Source organism: Lycium ferocissimum, chromosome 6 (assembly GCF_029784015.1).
Source record: "Lycium ferocissimum isolate CSIRO_LF1 chromosome 6, AGI_CSIRO_Lferr_CH_V1, whole genome shotgun sequence".
Lineage (NCBI taxonomy): Eukaryota > Viridiplantae > Streptophyta > Magnoliopsida > Solanales > Solanaceae > Lycium > Lycium ferocissimum.
In genome coordinates, this window is record NC_081347.1 from 58,172,087 (window position 1) to 58,189,738 (window position 17,652).

A 17,652-nucleotide genomic window follows, 5' to 3' on the forward strand; every position below is an offset into this window, starting at 1 on the left:
TGAAAGTAGAGTTTTTGTAGGCAAAACTCTGTCTTGCGATTTTTTTTTAAAATTTTTGACTGAGCGGGATTCGAACCCCAAACCAAGGAGTTTTTAACTGAGGGTAAAAAGTAAAGACCACCAATTTGAGGGGCAAAAAATTAAAGACCACCCCTGTATAAGGACAATCGTGCAAATTGCCCGTATAAAAATTCTACTAATAAAGAGATTTCTTGGAACCATTTTTTTGTGCGGATTGCCCTTCTTTTGGGGTGGTCTTTAATTTTTTCTCCTCATTGTGGTCTTTAAATTTTATCCCTCATATTTGTGGTTTTTTAAATTTTGCCCCTCATATTTGTGGTCTTTAAGTTTTCCCTTTCGCTTGAAAAGGTGGACGAATACTTGAGGTTCTGGGTTTGAACTCCTGCTCAGGCATAAAATAAAAAAATAATTTCGCAAGGCAAGACTAGGGGGGCGTGTATGCTGAATCCGGCATACACTCCTTAAGGAAAAACTAAAGTTATGCCGGATCCGGCATAACTAAAAGTTTGCCCCATAAGGCGGAACTTTTCCTTAAGGCATAAATTTTACCTTATAAGGCAAACTTTTAGTTATGCCTTAAGGAAAAGTTCCGCCCTATGGGGCATACTTTTAGTTATGTCTTATGAGCCTCATAAGACATAACTAAAAGTATCTTACGTAAAGGGGGACGGAACTTTTCCTTAAGGCATAACTAAAAGTTTGCCTTGAATAATAAAATAAAATAAAATATATGCCTCAAGGTCAATTCTGTCCCCTCCAGCAGACTTTTAGTTAAGCATAACTAAAAGTGCTGAAAAGACGAGCGAAATTAAATTGCCTTGCGAATGTTTTTTAAATTTTTGACTGAGCAGAATTTGAACCCGAAACTCATAAATTTTAGGCGAAGGATAAAACTTAAAGACCAGAAATTTGAGGGCCAAATAATTTAAAGACCGCCCCAAAAGAAGCAGAATTGTCCTCTTGGAACTAATATCCGTCAGCGGCCCAAACTAATCTTAACTTATAACGGGTCATTTGCAGTTTTGTCTCTATTTTGTGCTAGTCTTTAATATTTACTCTTTAAGACAAATAGTTTTTTTCGCGAAGCATAAATTTATAATTTTACATAATAATATTCTCCAAGTTATGCAGAACTGAGAGTCTGTTTGGATGGGCTTATAACTTATAGTCTATAAGCCAAAAGTCATAAGTTATAAATCCTAACTTATGGCTTTTGGCTTATTTTTGTTATTTTGGCTAAAATTTAAGTGTTTAAAGTATTTTTTTTTTAATCTTACCCAAACACTATAAAAATTACTGCTATAAAGCAATTTTGCCTTAAAAGTACCTAAAATAAACCAAACCAAACACACTCTTATACCCACTAAGCATAAGTTCAATTTTGAAGGGTAAAAATTAATGACTAGTCCATTGGAAGGATAAACCGTGCAATTAAATGATCTTCTAACTTCTACTCCCTACTTTCCATAATAAGTGTCACCTTCATCAAAAAAATTTATCCCATAATAAGTGTCACCTTAGGAAATCAAGACATAAATTGGCTAGTTTTTTCCAATTCTATCCTTAGACAATAAAGTAGCCTCTAAATTATGATTAGAAAAACCACATATTAACTTGGTATTGTGGGATTCCCAATGTCAAAGGTTCACTTCTTGTGCATGCTCTAATCAAAATGTAAAAGTAATTTATTTTTATTATATAGGGGTAATTTACTAAACTTCACATTGCATTATTGATTTCTTAATATGCATGTTTTTTGCTAAGATGACACTTATTATGAGACGGAGGGAGTAACTTCTAACCGAACAACTTGGACCGGCGGGAACCCAAACGGGTCAACCCGAAAAAAATGATTGGCATTCTTATTCTTAGGAAAGAAGGAAACGGGGAAAGTGAGTAGAACAAGACTTATTGAAAACGACCCTTCAATTTTGTGGACTCTTTTCTCTCATTGCATTTTTATTTATTCATTTTATTATCGACGTTTCTTGCCCTACTTAAGTTGACAAATACAATGCACATTGTACTATACCAGAAGTTTCTTATCAACTCTTCTAAAAAGTTTTAATTCTTGAAAATCTGTTGGATTATGGAATTTTTGGGAAAGAAGGAGTAGGAAAATGATGATAACTTTTCAAGGTCTTTTAAAGCAGAAATCTCCCCAGGTAAAAGCAATATGATTTTATTAGCTAGCCAATTGTATAAAGTTGGTAAATTACTCCCTCCGTCCCGATTTATGTGGCACGGTTGGAATTTTGAGAGTCAACCAAGTTTTTCTTTGACGGGAATTTCTTTATATGCCTTTTGAGTAATTTAAGTTGTTAATTATTGTGATTTATAGTAGTACTTTGAGATAGTTTCCAAATATATAAACTTTATTTCAAGAATTTAAAGCTTCTGTGTCCAAATTCACGGTCGAACATTTAGAAGTTTGAATCTCGAAATTCCAACTGTGCCACGTAAATTGGGACAGAGAGAGGGAGTAACATGTTTGAGCAACACTTCTGTAAATGATTTCTTCTAATTACGTGGTTTTGGTTCATTGATCACTTCTTTGTTTCGGTTAATTCGCTTTAGAGTTTGTGCATAGTGATGATCAAGCAAGTGCATAACAATTAGAATGTGATGCTAGCTAACCACATAGGAAAAGTTCATTCTTAAAGTAAGGATTATGTAAATTTTTTCTTTGTTTAGGAGTTCTAAGAGTAATTTGCTAGTTAATTTTGATGTATGTATGTTTGTGTGTTCTTAATTACGTGCTTGACTTGATATAGGCTATTTATCTTTTCTTGTTTTGATTTTTGATATGTAAGGCTTTTAGTGGAATGTTGATTTTTGTACTTAAGAAGTACAAAAATCCAAATTTGCTCCTAACTTTGCGAAATTAGCCATACATTGCCCTCCAAATCCCTGTAGAGACAAAAAACACTAGGTGATTTCTTTCCAGTACCTGTGTTGGTGCGAAATAGGTACCTGGTGAAATAGTTGAGGTGCACGCGAATTGGCCTGGATGCCACTTTTAATGAATAAAGATGGTCATCCATTCCCTCCTTTTGAAATAACGGTTAAAGAAGGACCTAACTGTTATTCAAACATATCATATATGCCCTTCTTCTCTGATAGAGCTCCAGCAGGTATATTTTTCTATCCCGACCATTTGAAATCGCTACATGAGACTGGTGGGGAAAACAAAGAGAAAATGTTCAGATTTGTCCTTGAACTCTGCAAAGTTAGACATCAACTTTTCCGCATCTTACTTATGATCTTTATCTAAGAAGGGAACCACTACCACCATAACCGATAGCCAAGAAGAGCTTCCTGCACCCTCTTTAAAATTTTGAATGTTTTGCAAATGGACCGTACAAGTTGGACATTGGGGGTGTGTGTGGAGATTCTCCTACATGCAAAAGCCACAGAAATTGCACGCCAATTCAAAAAAGAAATCATTCTCAACCTATGTGTATTTTCAAGCCAATTTAAGAAGAAATTGTTTCAACAGTGGATGGTCACGGTTGACTGTTGAGTTCTTATCCTCTCTGTCCATCTTCTTCTGTATATGAATTCGGTTGTGATTTCTCCCAGAAATTATGGACAGTCTAGGAGGATCCAAGACAAGAAAAAGAGAAACTTTGTCGTCGTTATGGGATCGTAAAGCCTTCAATATGGATTGTGTTCAAACCTTGAGATTGAAGATGAATTTTTTCATGTCTTTTCAGAAAATGAGGTCTTGTTGCCGTGAAATGGAGGAAATGGGAAGACTATGATTGGGATTGAAGAGTATGAGGTGATGGGATAAGAGACGGGAGAGAATGAACTGTGATTTGAGAGAGGTTGTTGGAGTAGTGGAGTTGGTGAACAGAAAGGTGGAGGACGGGGGAAATGGTTGGTGGGAAGAAATCAGTTCACATTGGATGATATTTTATTTATTAAAATGAGAGTTTTTTTTCATAAAAAAAGAAGAAGAGAGTTTTCGAACTTTGTTTGAATTTGCTCCATGCTATCTGACTAATTATTACAATAGGGGCATGGATGACTACCTTCGCAGAGTCTAGGAGTAAATTTAGACTTTTTCTCTTTTCTTTTTTCACGTGTGCCGCTTGTGCCACAATTCGAAATAGGCAGCATAGATAAAATATGCCAGTTGGATCTCCGTTAGAATTGAAGTGGCATATACGGTATATTTGGGCAGGGTCTTTCTTGAAGCAAAGTTCAGGTCAAATTTGAACCTTCCTGGAAATGTTCTTCTTTGAGTATTTCTGGGGAGCACTTTGAGCTAAGGATACGCTGATATTGGAGGTAGGTGCAACAATTCCACCTTAAGTACTAGGTAAATTGATATCTAATAGCGAAATTGTATACTTTCAACTTCCTTACACCTGAATAGTGAATTGACTTGTATAAGTTCCATTGGGAAATTTTATAAAAGAGTTTTGTGCTCTATAGACTATAGCTCTATGGTTCTATTGACACCACACTTTGATTTTCAATTAGTTTTTCCGTGCTAATGTTGACAGGTTCTGTTCGAAAATGCATTACCAGCATCTGATCCTGGCACCCTGGAGCAATTAAAAGAGTTGAGCTCCAGAAGGAGAGCTATCGAATCCATCAATCAGAATAGCTTTGTGACAGAGGCTATTGCTAGAGAAATGTCTGGAGGATTGACTTCTCGATGTGAACAGGTAATCATCTTATTTAATGTGCCATGAATAACACATTAAAAATGTAGTTTCAATAAGAGCCTTTCATCCTTGTTTGTGTCCTAGACTTGGTAAAGTTTCTGGATGATATTGCTTACTCCTTGCTAACATATGGCTTGGTGATAGTAAAATCCTGTGTCACAAATTCAACTGGACAAATGGGCTAGATGTTTGTCTACTGATCAATGGGTTGCTAACCTTTCAAAAGCAACAAACAGTGTAAGAAATTTTCTCATTTTCATTTTTTTTCAAACTATGCAGAACATACAGAAGGTGGAACAATATTTGCCACTTTTGGAAAACTTGATACACCATGTAAATTTAGTTCTTGACAACCCCAAGATGGTTCGATGGATTTCTGACCTAAACATTAGGTGGAGCAGCGCTCTCACTTCATCCTCCTTTTTTCATCTTATGGGACCAAAATTTTATCAAATGGATAATTTGCATTTTGAAGTTGCTATGATACTTTTCGTTCTCGGTGCATTGGTTCGAGATCAAGCTGTGGAAGTTCTGTCAACAGGTATGTGTAATATATCTGTCCGTTCCTTTATCTCATCATCCATATTTTCATGGAAGTATCTTATTATCTCCCTTACTTCAGATTTAGTGCAATCTGCCTCAGTTCTCAGAAAAGCTGCTGGAGTTTACCAATATCTAGCTCAGGATGTCCTTCCCTGTTTACAGCCTGAGTTGGCACTAGAAAGGCCACCAGAAGCTGTGATCAGTGTTTCTGCTGCAATGGCACTTGTTTGCTTAGCTGAGGCACAGGTTGGTCTTAATCGATACCTTGTTTTTTTTTTTTCCTGCTCGAGCTTTCCCCACAATGATGATATCTATATTTCCTTAATTAGAATTTGAGCATCAATACGTTCTGTTTTCCATTTTGGGTGTGTTTGGTACGGATGTTTTCCAATTTTCTTATGTTTGGTTGGTCAAAAACTTAGGAAAACAAGTTCCTTAAAAATAAGGAAAAGGATTTCCTAGTGGAAGTAGGCAAAACAAGTGGCATTCTACACTAATTGTCTAATTCACACCCTCCAACACACCCCAACCCCTCTAGGCCCCAAGGCCAACCCCAATAATGTTTGCCTAAACTATATACAAATTGGGGCAGTATTTTCTGCTTATTTACCAAACACTAGAAAATAAGTAAGAAACCCACTTATTTTCCAGGAAAACATTTTTCAAGACAACATTTTCCTTCATACCAAGCACACCCTTTATCTCTTCTGATTGGCTACTGATTATGTTCTCTTTTTGCTTGCCTGATGTTGGACAATTCCAAAAAGTTTAGGCTGTGACAGTGAGGAAGGCAGAGCAAAAAGGGAATACAGGAGGACTTTTGGCGAAACTGCATTATGGTGTTTGCGAATTTCTTAATGAAGCTATTCATACCTTGCATTCAGCCACCATTCATTGCAAAGACATTTCATCTTGCTTAATGGTATGTCTCTGTTCATCTACTTCTTTCCTCTTTTCTTGCTCATCTTATTAGTTCTTTATCTGTCGATGCTTTGGATAAGTAAGGAATATATACTTGCTCGACATTTTAGATTCGTTAGTTCAGCTGTATAGCTAGAAGTCTTTAGTTTCAAGAACCTAATTTTGCTTATTATTGGCTTCCCAAAGATTATAACCATGGTTATGAGTTTTTTAAGCTCAGTATACTCTATTTGAAGTTGAAAAAGTAAAAACTGAAAAAGGAGGCGGCTTTTTGAAGTGGAAAAAGAAAGAAGGTGGAAAAGTGTTCTTCATCAATTTGTTCAGAAGTTCGTTTTCCTAGTTTATTTCCTCTACTAATTAAAAACCGTCTCAGAGACATAGATCATTAATGTGGTATTGTGGATCAGTGAGACCATGCTTGGGTTGTGGAACTTCTATCTTGTATCAGAACTGAAGTAGTGGACACATATTTGACTTCTGCTCTAAACTTGGACAGCCAATTAGTGGAAATGCCCCCCAAGTGGAGTACTTTTTAGTCCTTGAAATACCAGGATACCGGCGTAGTAATACAGAATCAAAAGCCAAGCTAATTTTTTTCGCTTATGGAGTTAAAATAGCAGAAAAAGATATTATGCGGTACTCAATTTGCCATAATAATGCAAAGCCTCAGGGCATCGTTCATTTAGAAGTCCAGGAGAAACATTGCATTTCAGTAGAACCCCAAAGTTCTGCGTAATTCATAACGGTATAGTTGATATATCATCTACAACAATTACACCTCAATGCCAAACAAGTTGAGGTCGGCTATATGAATCTTCATTAACCATGTTTCTGCATTTAAAATCATCTCAGGCCCACATTATACAAAATAAAAATAAAAGTATTAGAGGTCATATAAGACCTAAAGTAAATGTACTAACTTGTAAAACATATTCCCAACCAATTGATATCGCCTATATAGATATTTTTCTTCCATTTTGTCCTATCTTTTGCTATGTCTGCAGGGATCAAGAAATTGTTGGTCTTTCTAGCCAACTTCCTTCCATGTGATTTTAGGTCTACCTCGTCCCCTTGGCTTCACTTACCATGGTTTCACACCTACAAATCAGTGCACCCGGAGGTCGTCTAGGTGACCAAACCATCTCAAGCGACAGTCTCTCTTAATCCTCAACATGTGCTACTTGCACTTTTAGCGAATATGATCATTTTAGTCTTATATAATCTTATATGATCACTCATCCATCTTAGCATTCACATTTCTGCGGCTCTGATCTTGCGGACGTGTTGGACTTTACGACCCAAAATTCACTCCTATTTAAAAAAAAAAAAAACATTGCTGGTCTGATAACTATTCTATAGAACTTACCTTTCATTTTGTTTGGCATCTTTCTATCACGTAACAACCCGGTAGCAGTTCATTTCAACTGTCCGATTTTGGTTCTCGTTGTAACATCTTCATGTATCATCAAATTTTCTTGGAACGAGTGTAGATATCTGAATCTAGTTGATATATCAAAGAAAGTAAATTAGAGCAGCCTAAGGCAGGTAAACTATCCAATTTTCTGCTGTTAATGTCAAAAAACCCTTATCATTGTTGGAGCACAGGATATATAACCATTAACCATTTTCAAAGCACGAAGAGCAATAGAATCTGCTCAATTTACTCCTTGCTTGCTCAAAGGCATTCTTACGGATTGAATTTTGGGATTTTGAGTAAAATGGAAATAACTTAAATGCCAAAATGTTTTGCTTTTCTATTGTAGTTAATTTATATGCATTATCAATGCCACCCCCTTGCCTTACTGCTGCAAGGCTCGACATATCTTTGGCTGATTTTTCTTGCCTACACAGGATTATATTACAACCTGTAAGATGCTACATGAGTTACTCAGTTACAAGTATCTTGCTGAGAGTCTAAAGATTGAGGGGCAAATAGGCTTTGCTATGGGAGTTCTTCGCCATGTGATACAAAATTCAGAAAAGCATACACCAAGAGAAGAGTCATGGAGACTTATTTATAAGCAGTTGATTGATGATTTGACTGAGCTGCTCCGGAAGTATGAACATGAAAACGAGTTTGTCTGGCATGAGAAAATTCCGATGAACGATGAGTTGCCTGTACCTCAAGGTGTCAAGATTGTTAGTTCCATACCTTACCAGCCACAAAGGTGGGAAAGAACACTTGTTTTCAAAATCTGAAGTTTTTGGTTGAAAGCAGGACTACAGGGTCTATTTGAGTGTTTTGAAAAGGTGAAATATTATCTTGTAGCAGTTATTTTGAGTGTAAATTTCCAACTTTTTGTGCTGCATGGACCTACAGTCTGAACTAAACGTGCCTCTATGTCTATGGAGATTACACATCTTCTCATTCCTTAAATATAAGTATAGTTGGAAAGGCATCTGAAAGAATCAGTGTTACTGAAGATCTACTTTTCAAATGACTGATGAATTTACCGTTTTATTTTCAAAAATAGTTTATATTTTACTTTTGTTATTTATTTATTTTGTTAAATTTTCACTCGCCTTTAGTTTTATGCTCAGGTATACCCCTTGCCCTAATGTAGCCAATGTACGAGCAAAGTATAGGGATGATTTGGCCCTTTTCTCGAAGCACATGGATACATTTTTTCCCTTAGGTATAATTGTTTCTTACTTTTCTTTTATCACATAGTTTTTCACGTATAAACCATGAGATGACTTACTTTACCTCCCTTCTAAAGTACTTAAACCTCAACTTTAGATTAGAAAATTCAAATTAAATGTTGATCTAACTTTTTTGAAATACATACTAAAAATAAACTTATATTTATCACATAATAATTTCCACGGACTTGACATTTGCACTTACCTAATGCTTCAGCTGCTTTATGAAGTTCATAAGCAGTGAAGACATTACGTACCAATTTGTGAGAACCTGAAAATGGCCGAAAGCTGAATAGTTGATAGAATTATATATTTCATTTTTAAAAAAGCATCTCAAATTTGGATATTCTAGTTTGTACGAAAATATTGCTATTTCGCAAGTGCGAGTCCACAAATTAGAGACAATTTATATAAAATTGGTTTTTTTTTTTTTTTTTTTCAGTGGATAAAATTGGTTAAATATATAATTGGTGAGACAAATGAAAGAAGCAATTAGTCGTCCCAATGGATTGTTATTGAAATGGTTTCAATCGTGCTGTAGGAATACTTATTTTGTCAATTTTTCTAGGTGGTTCGACGATAGTCTTTTACTTTAATAAATTAAAAGGTTTCTCTTATAATATTTCATTTATTACTTCTAGTAGGGGTGTACAAAGTAAACCGATAAACCGCACCAAACCGATAAACCGAGTCAAACCGAGAAAAAAACCCGACTAGTTGTTTGGTTTGACTTGGTTTGGTGGTGGAAAAAAAAAACCCGACCATAATTGGTTTGGTTTGGTTTTAACTAAAAAAGTCAAACCAAACCAAACCAACCCGACATTACATGTATTCAATTTTTAAAATATTTATTTGTAAAGTAATTTATAAATATTTCTTAAATTTTTTCGTAATTTTTTATCTATTATCATATTATTCAAGCTTGAACTTAGAATTTTGAATGTCAATAAGTTTTATATCGTATAGATGTTAGTAACTCAAATAAAGTCCAAACCAAAACCAATTCAACACTAATCCTAACAAACGAAATTCAATTTACCACTAGAAATGACAATAATGTTGGATATCTATTCTTTAGTTTTGCATAATTGATTTAGAGAGTAAAAATACATAACTTAAGTTTTTTTCTTTGTCATATAATTAATACTTATTTTAGCATGACTTAGTATTTTTAAATTATGGTCATTTTCTTTTATGGTTTGTTAATTAGCAATATTTATTTTAACCGATTATATTAGCTTTTGTTGAATATTTTAATACAATGTCATCACTCTTCTCACATTTTATGTTATTTTCTTAAGAAACACCTTAATTATATAATTGTATCTTACTAGGACTAAAGAAATATTTAAAGTAAAAGTTATATGTTTTGTATCAAGACTATTCCGAAAAAAAAACCCGAAAAATCCGAGAAAACCGAACAACCTGAACAACCTGAGAAAACCCGAATTTTATTGGTTTGATTTGGTGTTTAAAAAATCCGAACCAATCCAGTCCATGTACACCCCTAACTTCTAGCATATACTTCAATAAAATTATATTAATATTTTATTTGAATTTTCTTATTCAGAGTTGAACCTTAACTACTTTAAAAGGCCGTTAAAATAAGTCATTTAAAAAATTATATGTTAAAAATATTTGGTGAAAGAACAAAGTATACCTAACAGAGAAAATTTATCTTTGAACTTCGAGAAAAGGGCCAAATTAATTTACCCCTATATTTTGCTTGTACATTTGGCTCCGTTAAGACCAGAGGTTTATTTTGAACAAAAGACTATTAGCGAGGATACATTTTTTTGAAAAATACAATAGAGATTAAATATAAATTATTTTTAAAATTAGAAGGGTAAATTTGACCTTTTTCCATAAATGAAATCCAATTCCTTTCCGGATTTAAGACTCAATATCCTGACAGGATTATGGTTTGCTAATCCAATTTCTTTTCGGATTCAAGTATGAGTTATATTTTTAGTATTCTTTATAATGCAAACCACCCTCTTCTATAGCACCCAATCATGGATGGCTCACCTAAATTGGTGACCTAAAGTGAAATGTTAATGAGAGGCTTTAAACATTTAAAAAAAAAAGTGTTCATATATATGTTTATTTAAAATTTATTCTTTAGTTTTTCTAGATACAAATTTATTGATTAAATTCTGATATTCAAATTTCTTCAAATAACTTTTTCAACCATTTATAAGGCAATGCATTAACTTTTTTGAGATATTAGTTGAAGTTTTCTTGAGAATTATGTTAGTCTTCTCACTAACCTCTTCTTTGTTTTGGATTTCATTAGCATCTAACTTCACCAGATTGAGACTTAATCTTTTAAAGAATTAATGTTTATCCAAAAAAATTGGTTTAATTTTTATTTTATTTTTTGCTAAAATTTATCTCAAAAGCACCTTTTTGAGTTTTCTAATCAAAGTTTCAATTTTTTTTGAGCTTTGAGTAACAAAATTCATATTTTCTAATAGATATATTTAACAAAAAGTAATATATACCTACTCAAAAATAACAATAACTATGCCTCAATTTCAAACAAGTTGGGTTGAGTATATGAATCCTCATTGGCCATATTGTTTTTCCATTTGAACTCATCTTATCCTAATATTTTACAAGATAAAGATAAAATAAAAAGAATTAGAAACTATCATACAACTTTTTAAGATCAAATTGAAAAATAAAAAATATCAATTTTTTAAGGTAATATAAAGTCAGAATAATAGAACCCGATGAAGTTGATTCGATAACTGGATAATTAATGTCAAAATAAACCAAAATATGAGACTCAATATACCCGTATTTCCTTCCTTCCTTCTTTTTTTTTTTTTTTTTCAGTTGTCTTTTTCTATTACCATCAATTGGAATACTTTAATGTCTTTTCAACAAAAAAAATTGAGCCATAAAATTAAGAACTACTAAAAATTTGGGGGCTTCTTCAATATTTGTTGGGCCTAAATCCAAAGCTTTATTTACTTTAGCCTTAAGTCGGCCCCTGCACGCAGTAGGTCTCTCTAGCAGTTACTACCAAAGTGTAGCCAATATGCCTGAAGGTACACATTTGTGTGTAATAGGTTCGCAGTCAAGTTACTGTCTGCTTATAAGGAAAAATTTGTGTAGGTTCGATACTGTTGATTTTCCATTTAAAATTGACATCATCGTAGAGGATCGTCCTTCATCATTAGCTGCTCCTTACTACATAACACATCACCAAACTGAAAAAAACTTTTTGGACGAAGAAAGTCCAGAAAACTTGGCCCATAAAAGAAAAGAAGTCGAGAAAATAGGACACGTATTTAGCACTGGAGATGGAGGGAGGGACACGTGCAGTTCAGCCTTTTAAAACTCGTATTTAAGCTTGTATCTTTCGTCGTACGACAAACCTTCACTTATCAATAGTTTAAATTAAATTTCAAGCTAAAGTGGAGAGGGCTGAAGTTGAATATGGAGGCTTGTACACATGTTTTGAGACCGCTGTCATATTGGAGAACCGGGATTCATTAATTTCCAAGATAGTGGAGTTATCCCGGAGCATGAAAGATCGTCCATCTTTGTTTTCTGATAAAGATTGTCCAATGACTTAAAGTATTAAAAAGGTTACTCATCTACCCGACATGAAATTTAGCAAGATTGGTCAATAACATTAGTGGCAGAAAATCAATTTTTTTAATAAGTGGTCCGGGTTCATTTTTCTTTCTTTTTCCATACCTGTTGTTTATAGTATAATATCTTTTAAAGACATAAAACCTTTAACTTTACATAGTGATATTATTGTTATTTATATTAGTAAGGATTAATTCAAGTTAATAAGATGTTAGTCATATGTTTGCAATATAATTTCTTAGATGTTGTATAAAATCTTATTTTCTAATATGAAGATGAACTAGTTTAATTCAAAATTCTAAAATAGTTCTATGATAAAAAGCAGACAGATTTTCTTTCTTATTACATTTCAAATTTCAGTATTGTCTAAGCAAAAATAAGATCATAAATTTACAATTAATTAAAAAAATTGGGGCTTCAAATTTTTTTGACCTAAATCAAAGTTTTACTAGCCTCCACCTTGAGCCACATCTAGAATTTAGAGAAAAACATAACAATATGGAAGCCAATGGCGGAGTCAGAAGTTCAAACAAGGGGATTCAAGAAAAGAAAAAAATTCGTGCTAAGGGGATTCAGCAGCCAAAAAAAAAAAAAAAAAAAAAAACATTTTAGCATATTTACCTAGTATAATTTTCAACAAAGGGCTTGCACCTCTCTTGCTCCCCCTGATGGAAGTGCACTATAACTTTGAGGTATTGAGAAGGACTCAAATAGAACTGGATTCCCAGATTCATGTGGCGCTTCAAGATTTGTAGAAGAAGCAGAGATCAAGAAGATGAGATTTGAAGCGGGTGTATCTGAGCAGTCTAATTCTTTGGATTTGTGTTCCATTTGCAGGGAAGAATTTTTGCAAGTTCTTCGATTTCTTTCCTCAATCATTGTTCTCACGTTTAAAACTTGTATTTTATAATGGATTTTAAGGAATCACTCTTGTCCTTATTGTCGATCCTATATTTAAGTTTAAAAAATAGTTACCCAGATTTGTCGTATGACTTTAGAGATTGTTACTATTCTGTGTGTATTGATTTTTTTTTATCTAATTAACTAGTACTTGAATATTATCACTAGCCTAACTAGTGTACAACATGTTGTTATATATCCGTTAGACAACTTGACACGATCAAATTTTATTTCTGTAAAGTAAACACTTCAACGTCCAAACGCTAAAAGTAAAGATGCAAAATCTTAAAATAGTCTCTTTTAACAATTAAAAGAAGTTGCATTATGCTTGCAATTCATTTGGCTTGAAATAAATCAGAGTATCTTTGAAGGGAAATCTAAACGATGGGAATGTTTAGCAAGGGAAATTGCGTGTGTTTTACAATGTTAGAGCCTCGGTAGGAGTACAAACTATGATTCAACAGCTTATGTTCTACTAGTTTTTGTTAGTAAACCTGTGTTCAAAATCAAAAAACAAAAACCAAAAACTGAAAATGAAAAGCCAGAAACTGAAAAACGATAAAAAAAAATGCAGAAACTAAATATCCGAGTCCACAGAATTCACTATGTGTCCTTAAGGAATTTAATCCCCTCACTGTACCCGAGGTTATGGATTACTTCCTCCCAGGATAAAACGGATATACCTGTTGATGGCGTAGCGGTACCTCAAACCCCACCAACTTCGTCGAACGCAAATTCGGCAACAAATCACACGACTCTACTATAATTTTGTTTTGAAAACTAATGCAGAGACAGTTTAGAGGAAGTAAGAATTCAGATTTTTTTCTATTTAAAATCTGAGGCAAAGCCTTTTAATTTATAGACATGAAAGGGTGAGATGGAGAGGTGCAATCCAAAAGGTGCCTTTTGGGTGCACTCCAAAAGGTACCTTTTCTCATTTCCCATTCACACTCCAAAAAATCCAACAATCCCCCACATGAATGGGTAATGACTATAATATGAAAAACATGCATGAAAAACTGTGTGATTCGTAAGCAAGAATTAACCGCATTTGGATAAGTAGATTTCTCTTTGAACTCCGTAGTGAACATATATCGGATATACTCGGTCAATCGGTAGATTTGATATCTTTGAACCGTCGAGCTTTGGTGTATACCTAGACAACCACATGTCACACAATTAACCCTTTAACCGTCTTTGGTTCTCATTGTTTTGTTCGTTTCGGCCATGAACAACTTGCTTGTTCATAAGTGCGTAGAGAATTAGCCTTACAGAATTCTCCTTGAAGCGACTTACACTTCACACTTACATAGGTGATTCCTAAATATGTCATCCCGTAGATACACTATTTGATATACACCATATCAAACTTAGAAACCATTAAAAAGCCTTAATGCTTTATCCTGGTACTGAACATTGTCTCATCACGAGAATGAACCAAAAAAGTTTATTTTGATAATCTTGAACCGTCATCAATGACTTTGTTTGATCTCTTTGAACCTATATCTTGGGATCTCCAGTTTTCTAGGTAGAGTTACCGCCACAATGACTTGTCCTCGGCCATAGTCCCATTCCCCTCGATGATCTTTCAACCACCTCTCTAGTTAGGCCTTTAGTTAGTAGATCCAACACATTATCTCTTGACTTAACGTTGTCAATTGTGATAATTTCACTAGAGAGTAGTTGTCTAACGGTATTATGTCTTCATCGTATGTGACGAGACTTTCTATTATACATAATGCTCCCGACCCTTCCTATTGCTGCTTGGCTATTACAATGTATGCATATAGGAGCCAACAGTTTGGGCCAAAACGGAATGCCTTCTCAGAAATTCCGGAGCCATTCAGCTTCTTCACCGGCTTTGTCTAAAGCTATGAACTCAGACTCCATTGTAGAGCGGGCGATACATGTCTGTTTGGATGACTTCCAAGACACTGCTCCTCCACCAATGGTAAAAACGTATCCACTTGTGGATTTAGTTTCAGTTGATTCGATGATCCAATTTACATCACTGTATCCTTCAATAACTGCAGGATACTTGTTATAATGCAAAGAAAAGTTTTGAGTATGTTTCAAAATCCCCAAAACTTGTTTCATTGCCAGCCAATGATTTTGGTCGGGATTACTTGTGTAGAGACTCAGTTTACTTATAGTACAAGTGATATCAGGTCGTGTACAATTCATGATATACATCAAAGTTCCCAACACTCTGGCATAGTCCAATTGAGAATGACTTTTACCTTTATTCTTAGCAAGAGCAAGGTTCACATCAATTGGTGTCTTTGCAATTTTAAAGTCCAAATACTTGAACTTTTCAATTACCTTTTCAATATAATAAGATTGAGACAATGCTAGACCTTGAGGAGTCCTATGGCTTTTAATTCCCAAAAATAAATTGGCAACTCCAAAGTCTTTCATATCAAACTTACTAGCAAGCATGCGCTTAGTAGCATTTATGTTAACAATGTCGTTACTCATTATCAACATATCATCCACGTACAAACAAACAATGATGACGTGATTCGGAGTGTTCTAAATGTAAACACATTTATCACACTCATTTATCTTGAATCCATTAGACAGCATCGCATGGTCAAATTTCGCATGCCATTGTTTGAGTGCTTGTTTTAGTCCCTAAAGAGACTTAACAAGTCAACACACCTTCTTCTCTTTTTCGGGAGCTACAAACCCTTCGGGTTGTTGCATGTAAATTTCTTCCTCCAAATCTCCATTTAAGAAGGCTGTTTTCACATCCATTTGATAAATTTCAAGACCGTACACAGCGGCTAACGCTATTAACACCCGAATAGATGTAATCCTCGTTACCGGCGAGTATGTATCAAAGTAATCAAGACCTTCTCGTTTTTCTAAACCCTTAACAACAATTCTTGACTTATATTTATCAATAGTGTCATCAACTTTCATTTTCCTTTTGAAAAACTATTGGAACCTAAAGGTTTGTTCCCTCGAGGAAGATCAACCAATTCCCAAGTATGGTTGTTCAATATGGATTCTATCTCACTATTGATTGCCTTTTTCCAAAATTGAGCTTCGATGAAGACATAGTTTCGTTGAAAGTTCGAGGCTCATTTTCCAACAAAAATGTTAGACAATCTGGTCCAAAGAAAGTAGATGTCCTTTGACGTTTGCTACATCTTGAATTTTCCTCATCAGAACATTTTCCTTTGTTTCTTCCCGAGGTCATTTAGGTCCTTCGCTAGATGACTCACATTCCCTTTTATACGGATATATGTTTTCAAAGAAGTCAGCATTATCTGATTCAATTATCGTATTCACATAAACAGTGGCGGATGTAGTAAAGGCTCAGGGTGTTCACCCGAACACCCTAGGTAAAAAATTACAGTGTATATTTAGGGTAAATTTTCTGTGTTTATGTACATATATTGACTTTTGAACACCCTGAACAAATGCAAAAGTTGGTTCATTTGTTTTTTCGAACACCCTGATTGAAAATCCTGAATCCGCCACTGCACATAAATGTCAGGATTTTCTGATTTGTGAACCAGAAATCGATATGCTTTACTATTTGTAGTATGTCCTTTGAAAACACAATCAACGGTTTTAGGTCCTATTTTTACCCTTTTGGGTTTAGGAACTTGCACTTTGGTCAGGCCCTCACACTTTAAAGTACTGTAAATTGGGCTTTTTTCCTTTTCATTTCTCCTATGAATTAGATTGTGTTTTGCTATGGGCACTGGATTGAGTATTCAGCTAACCGTATGATAGCTTCATAGCTTTCCCCCACAAGTTATGATGTAAATCAAAACTTATTAACAGAGCATTTTAACCGTTAAAATCCACATGTTTCTGTGACATGTACCTCACTTGCACGAACTCTGAAGTAGCGGGAAATAACGATCTATGTTCATACAATGCAATTGCACCTGAGCGGTTGCAACAAAATTGCCCAAAGAAGAAGTGCTTTTTTTTTTTCTTTTTCCCACGACTAATTGTATTATTATGTGCCTTTTGGAAAAACAAATCCGGTTAAACCAAATTATAACCGCTCTTCATAACATGTCAACCAAGAGAAACTTGAATTCAATACTTAATTATGCACTCTCTGGTTCTTCTTATAGACACAATCATTACTTTCAGTTAAAACTAATCATGAAAATGTCATTAATTTTTTTTTTTAATGCCCTTTATACTTAAAGAGTTCAAAACATTAACCACTGAAATTTTTTGTCTTCAAGTGACTGGTAATTCACGGCGAATGTAACTCCAAGCCCACGATTTAATTTCAAAAAATTTTGCCTTGAAATTCTCCTTGGAATAATCAGTGCTGCAACTAAAATTGCACAGCGTTACAAACGCA

The 17,652-nt window shown here is 34.4% G+C and overlaps 1 protein-coding gene across 2 annotated transcripts; it reads left to right on the forward strand.

Annotated features, from left to right (window-relative positions):
* The first annotated feature begins 2,078 nt into the window (after nucleotides 1-2,078).
* Nucleotides 2,079-8,659, forward strand: LOC132059885 (vacuolar-sorting protein BRO1). 2 transcript variants are annotated; one of them, XM_059452729.1, is made up of 6 exons: nucleotides 2,079-2,186; nucleotides 4,536-4,700; nucleotides 4,980-5,241; nucleotides 5,323-5,489; nucleotides 6,016-6,165; nucleotides 8,016-8,659. In XM_059452729.1, exons 1-6 carry the CDS (start codon nucleotides 2,142-2,144, stop codon nucleotides 8,361-8,363), a joined length of 1,137 nt encoding a protein of 378 aa, XP_059308712.1. In that variant the 5' UTR covers nucleotides 2,079-2,141; the 3' UTR covers nucleotides 8,364-8,659. The 2 variants fall into 2 exon arrangements, with proteins under 2 accessions (XP_059308712.1, XP_059308713.1); XM_059452730.1 differs by having other exon boundaries at nucleotides 2,080-2,186; nucleotides 4,561-4,700.
* The last annotated feature ends 8,993 nt before the right edge of the window (nucleotides 8,660-17,652 follow it).

Excerpts from the sequence above, each read along its gene's own strand:
- LOC132059885 (XM_059452729.1), top strand. The coding sequence starts at position 2,142 with ATGATGATAACTTTTCAAGGTCTTTTAAAGCAGAAATCTCCCCAG. Across the intron at positions 2,187-4,535 it reads TAAAGCAGAAATCTCCCCAG|GTTCTGTTCGAAAATGCATT; the intron begins GTAAAAGCAATA and ends TAATGTTGACAG. Across the intron at positions 4,701-4,979 it reads TGACTTCTCGATGTGAACAG|AACATACAGAAGGTGGAACA; the intron begins GTAATCATCTTA and ends CAAACTATGCAG.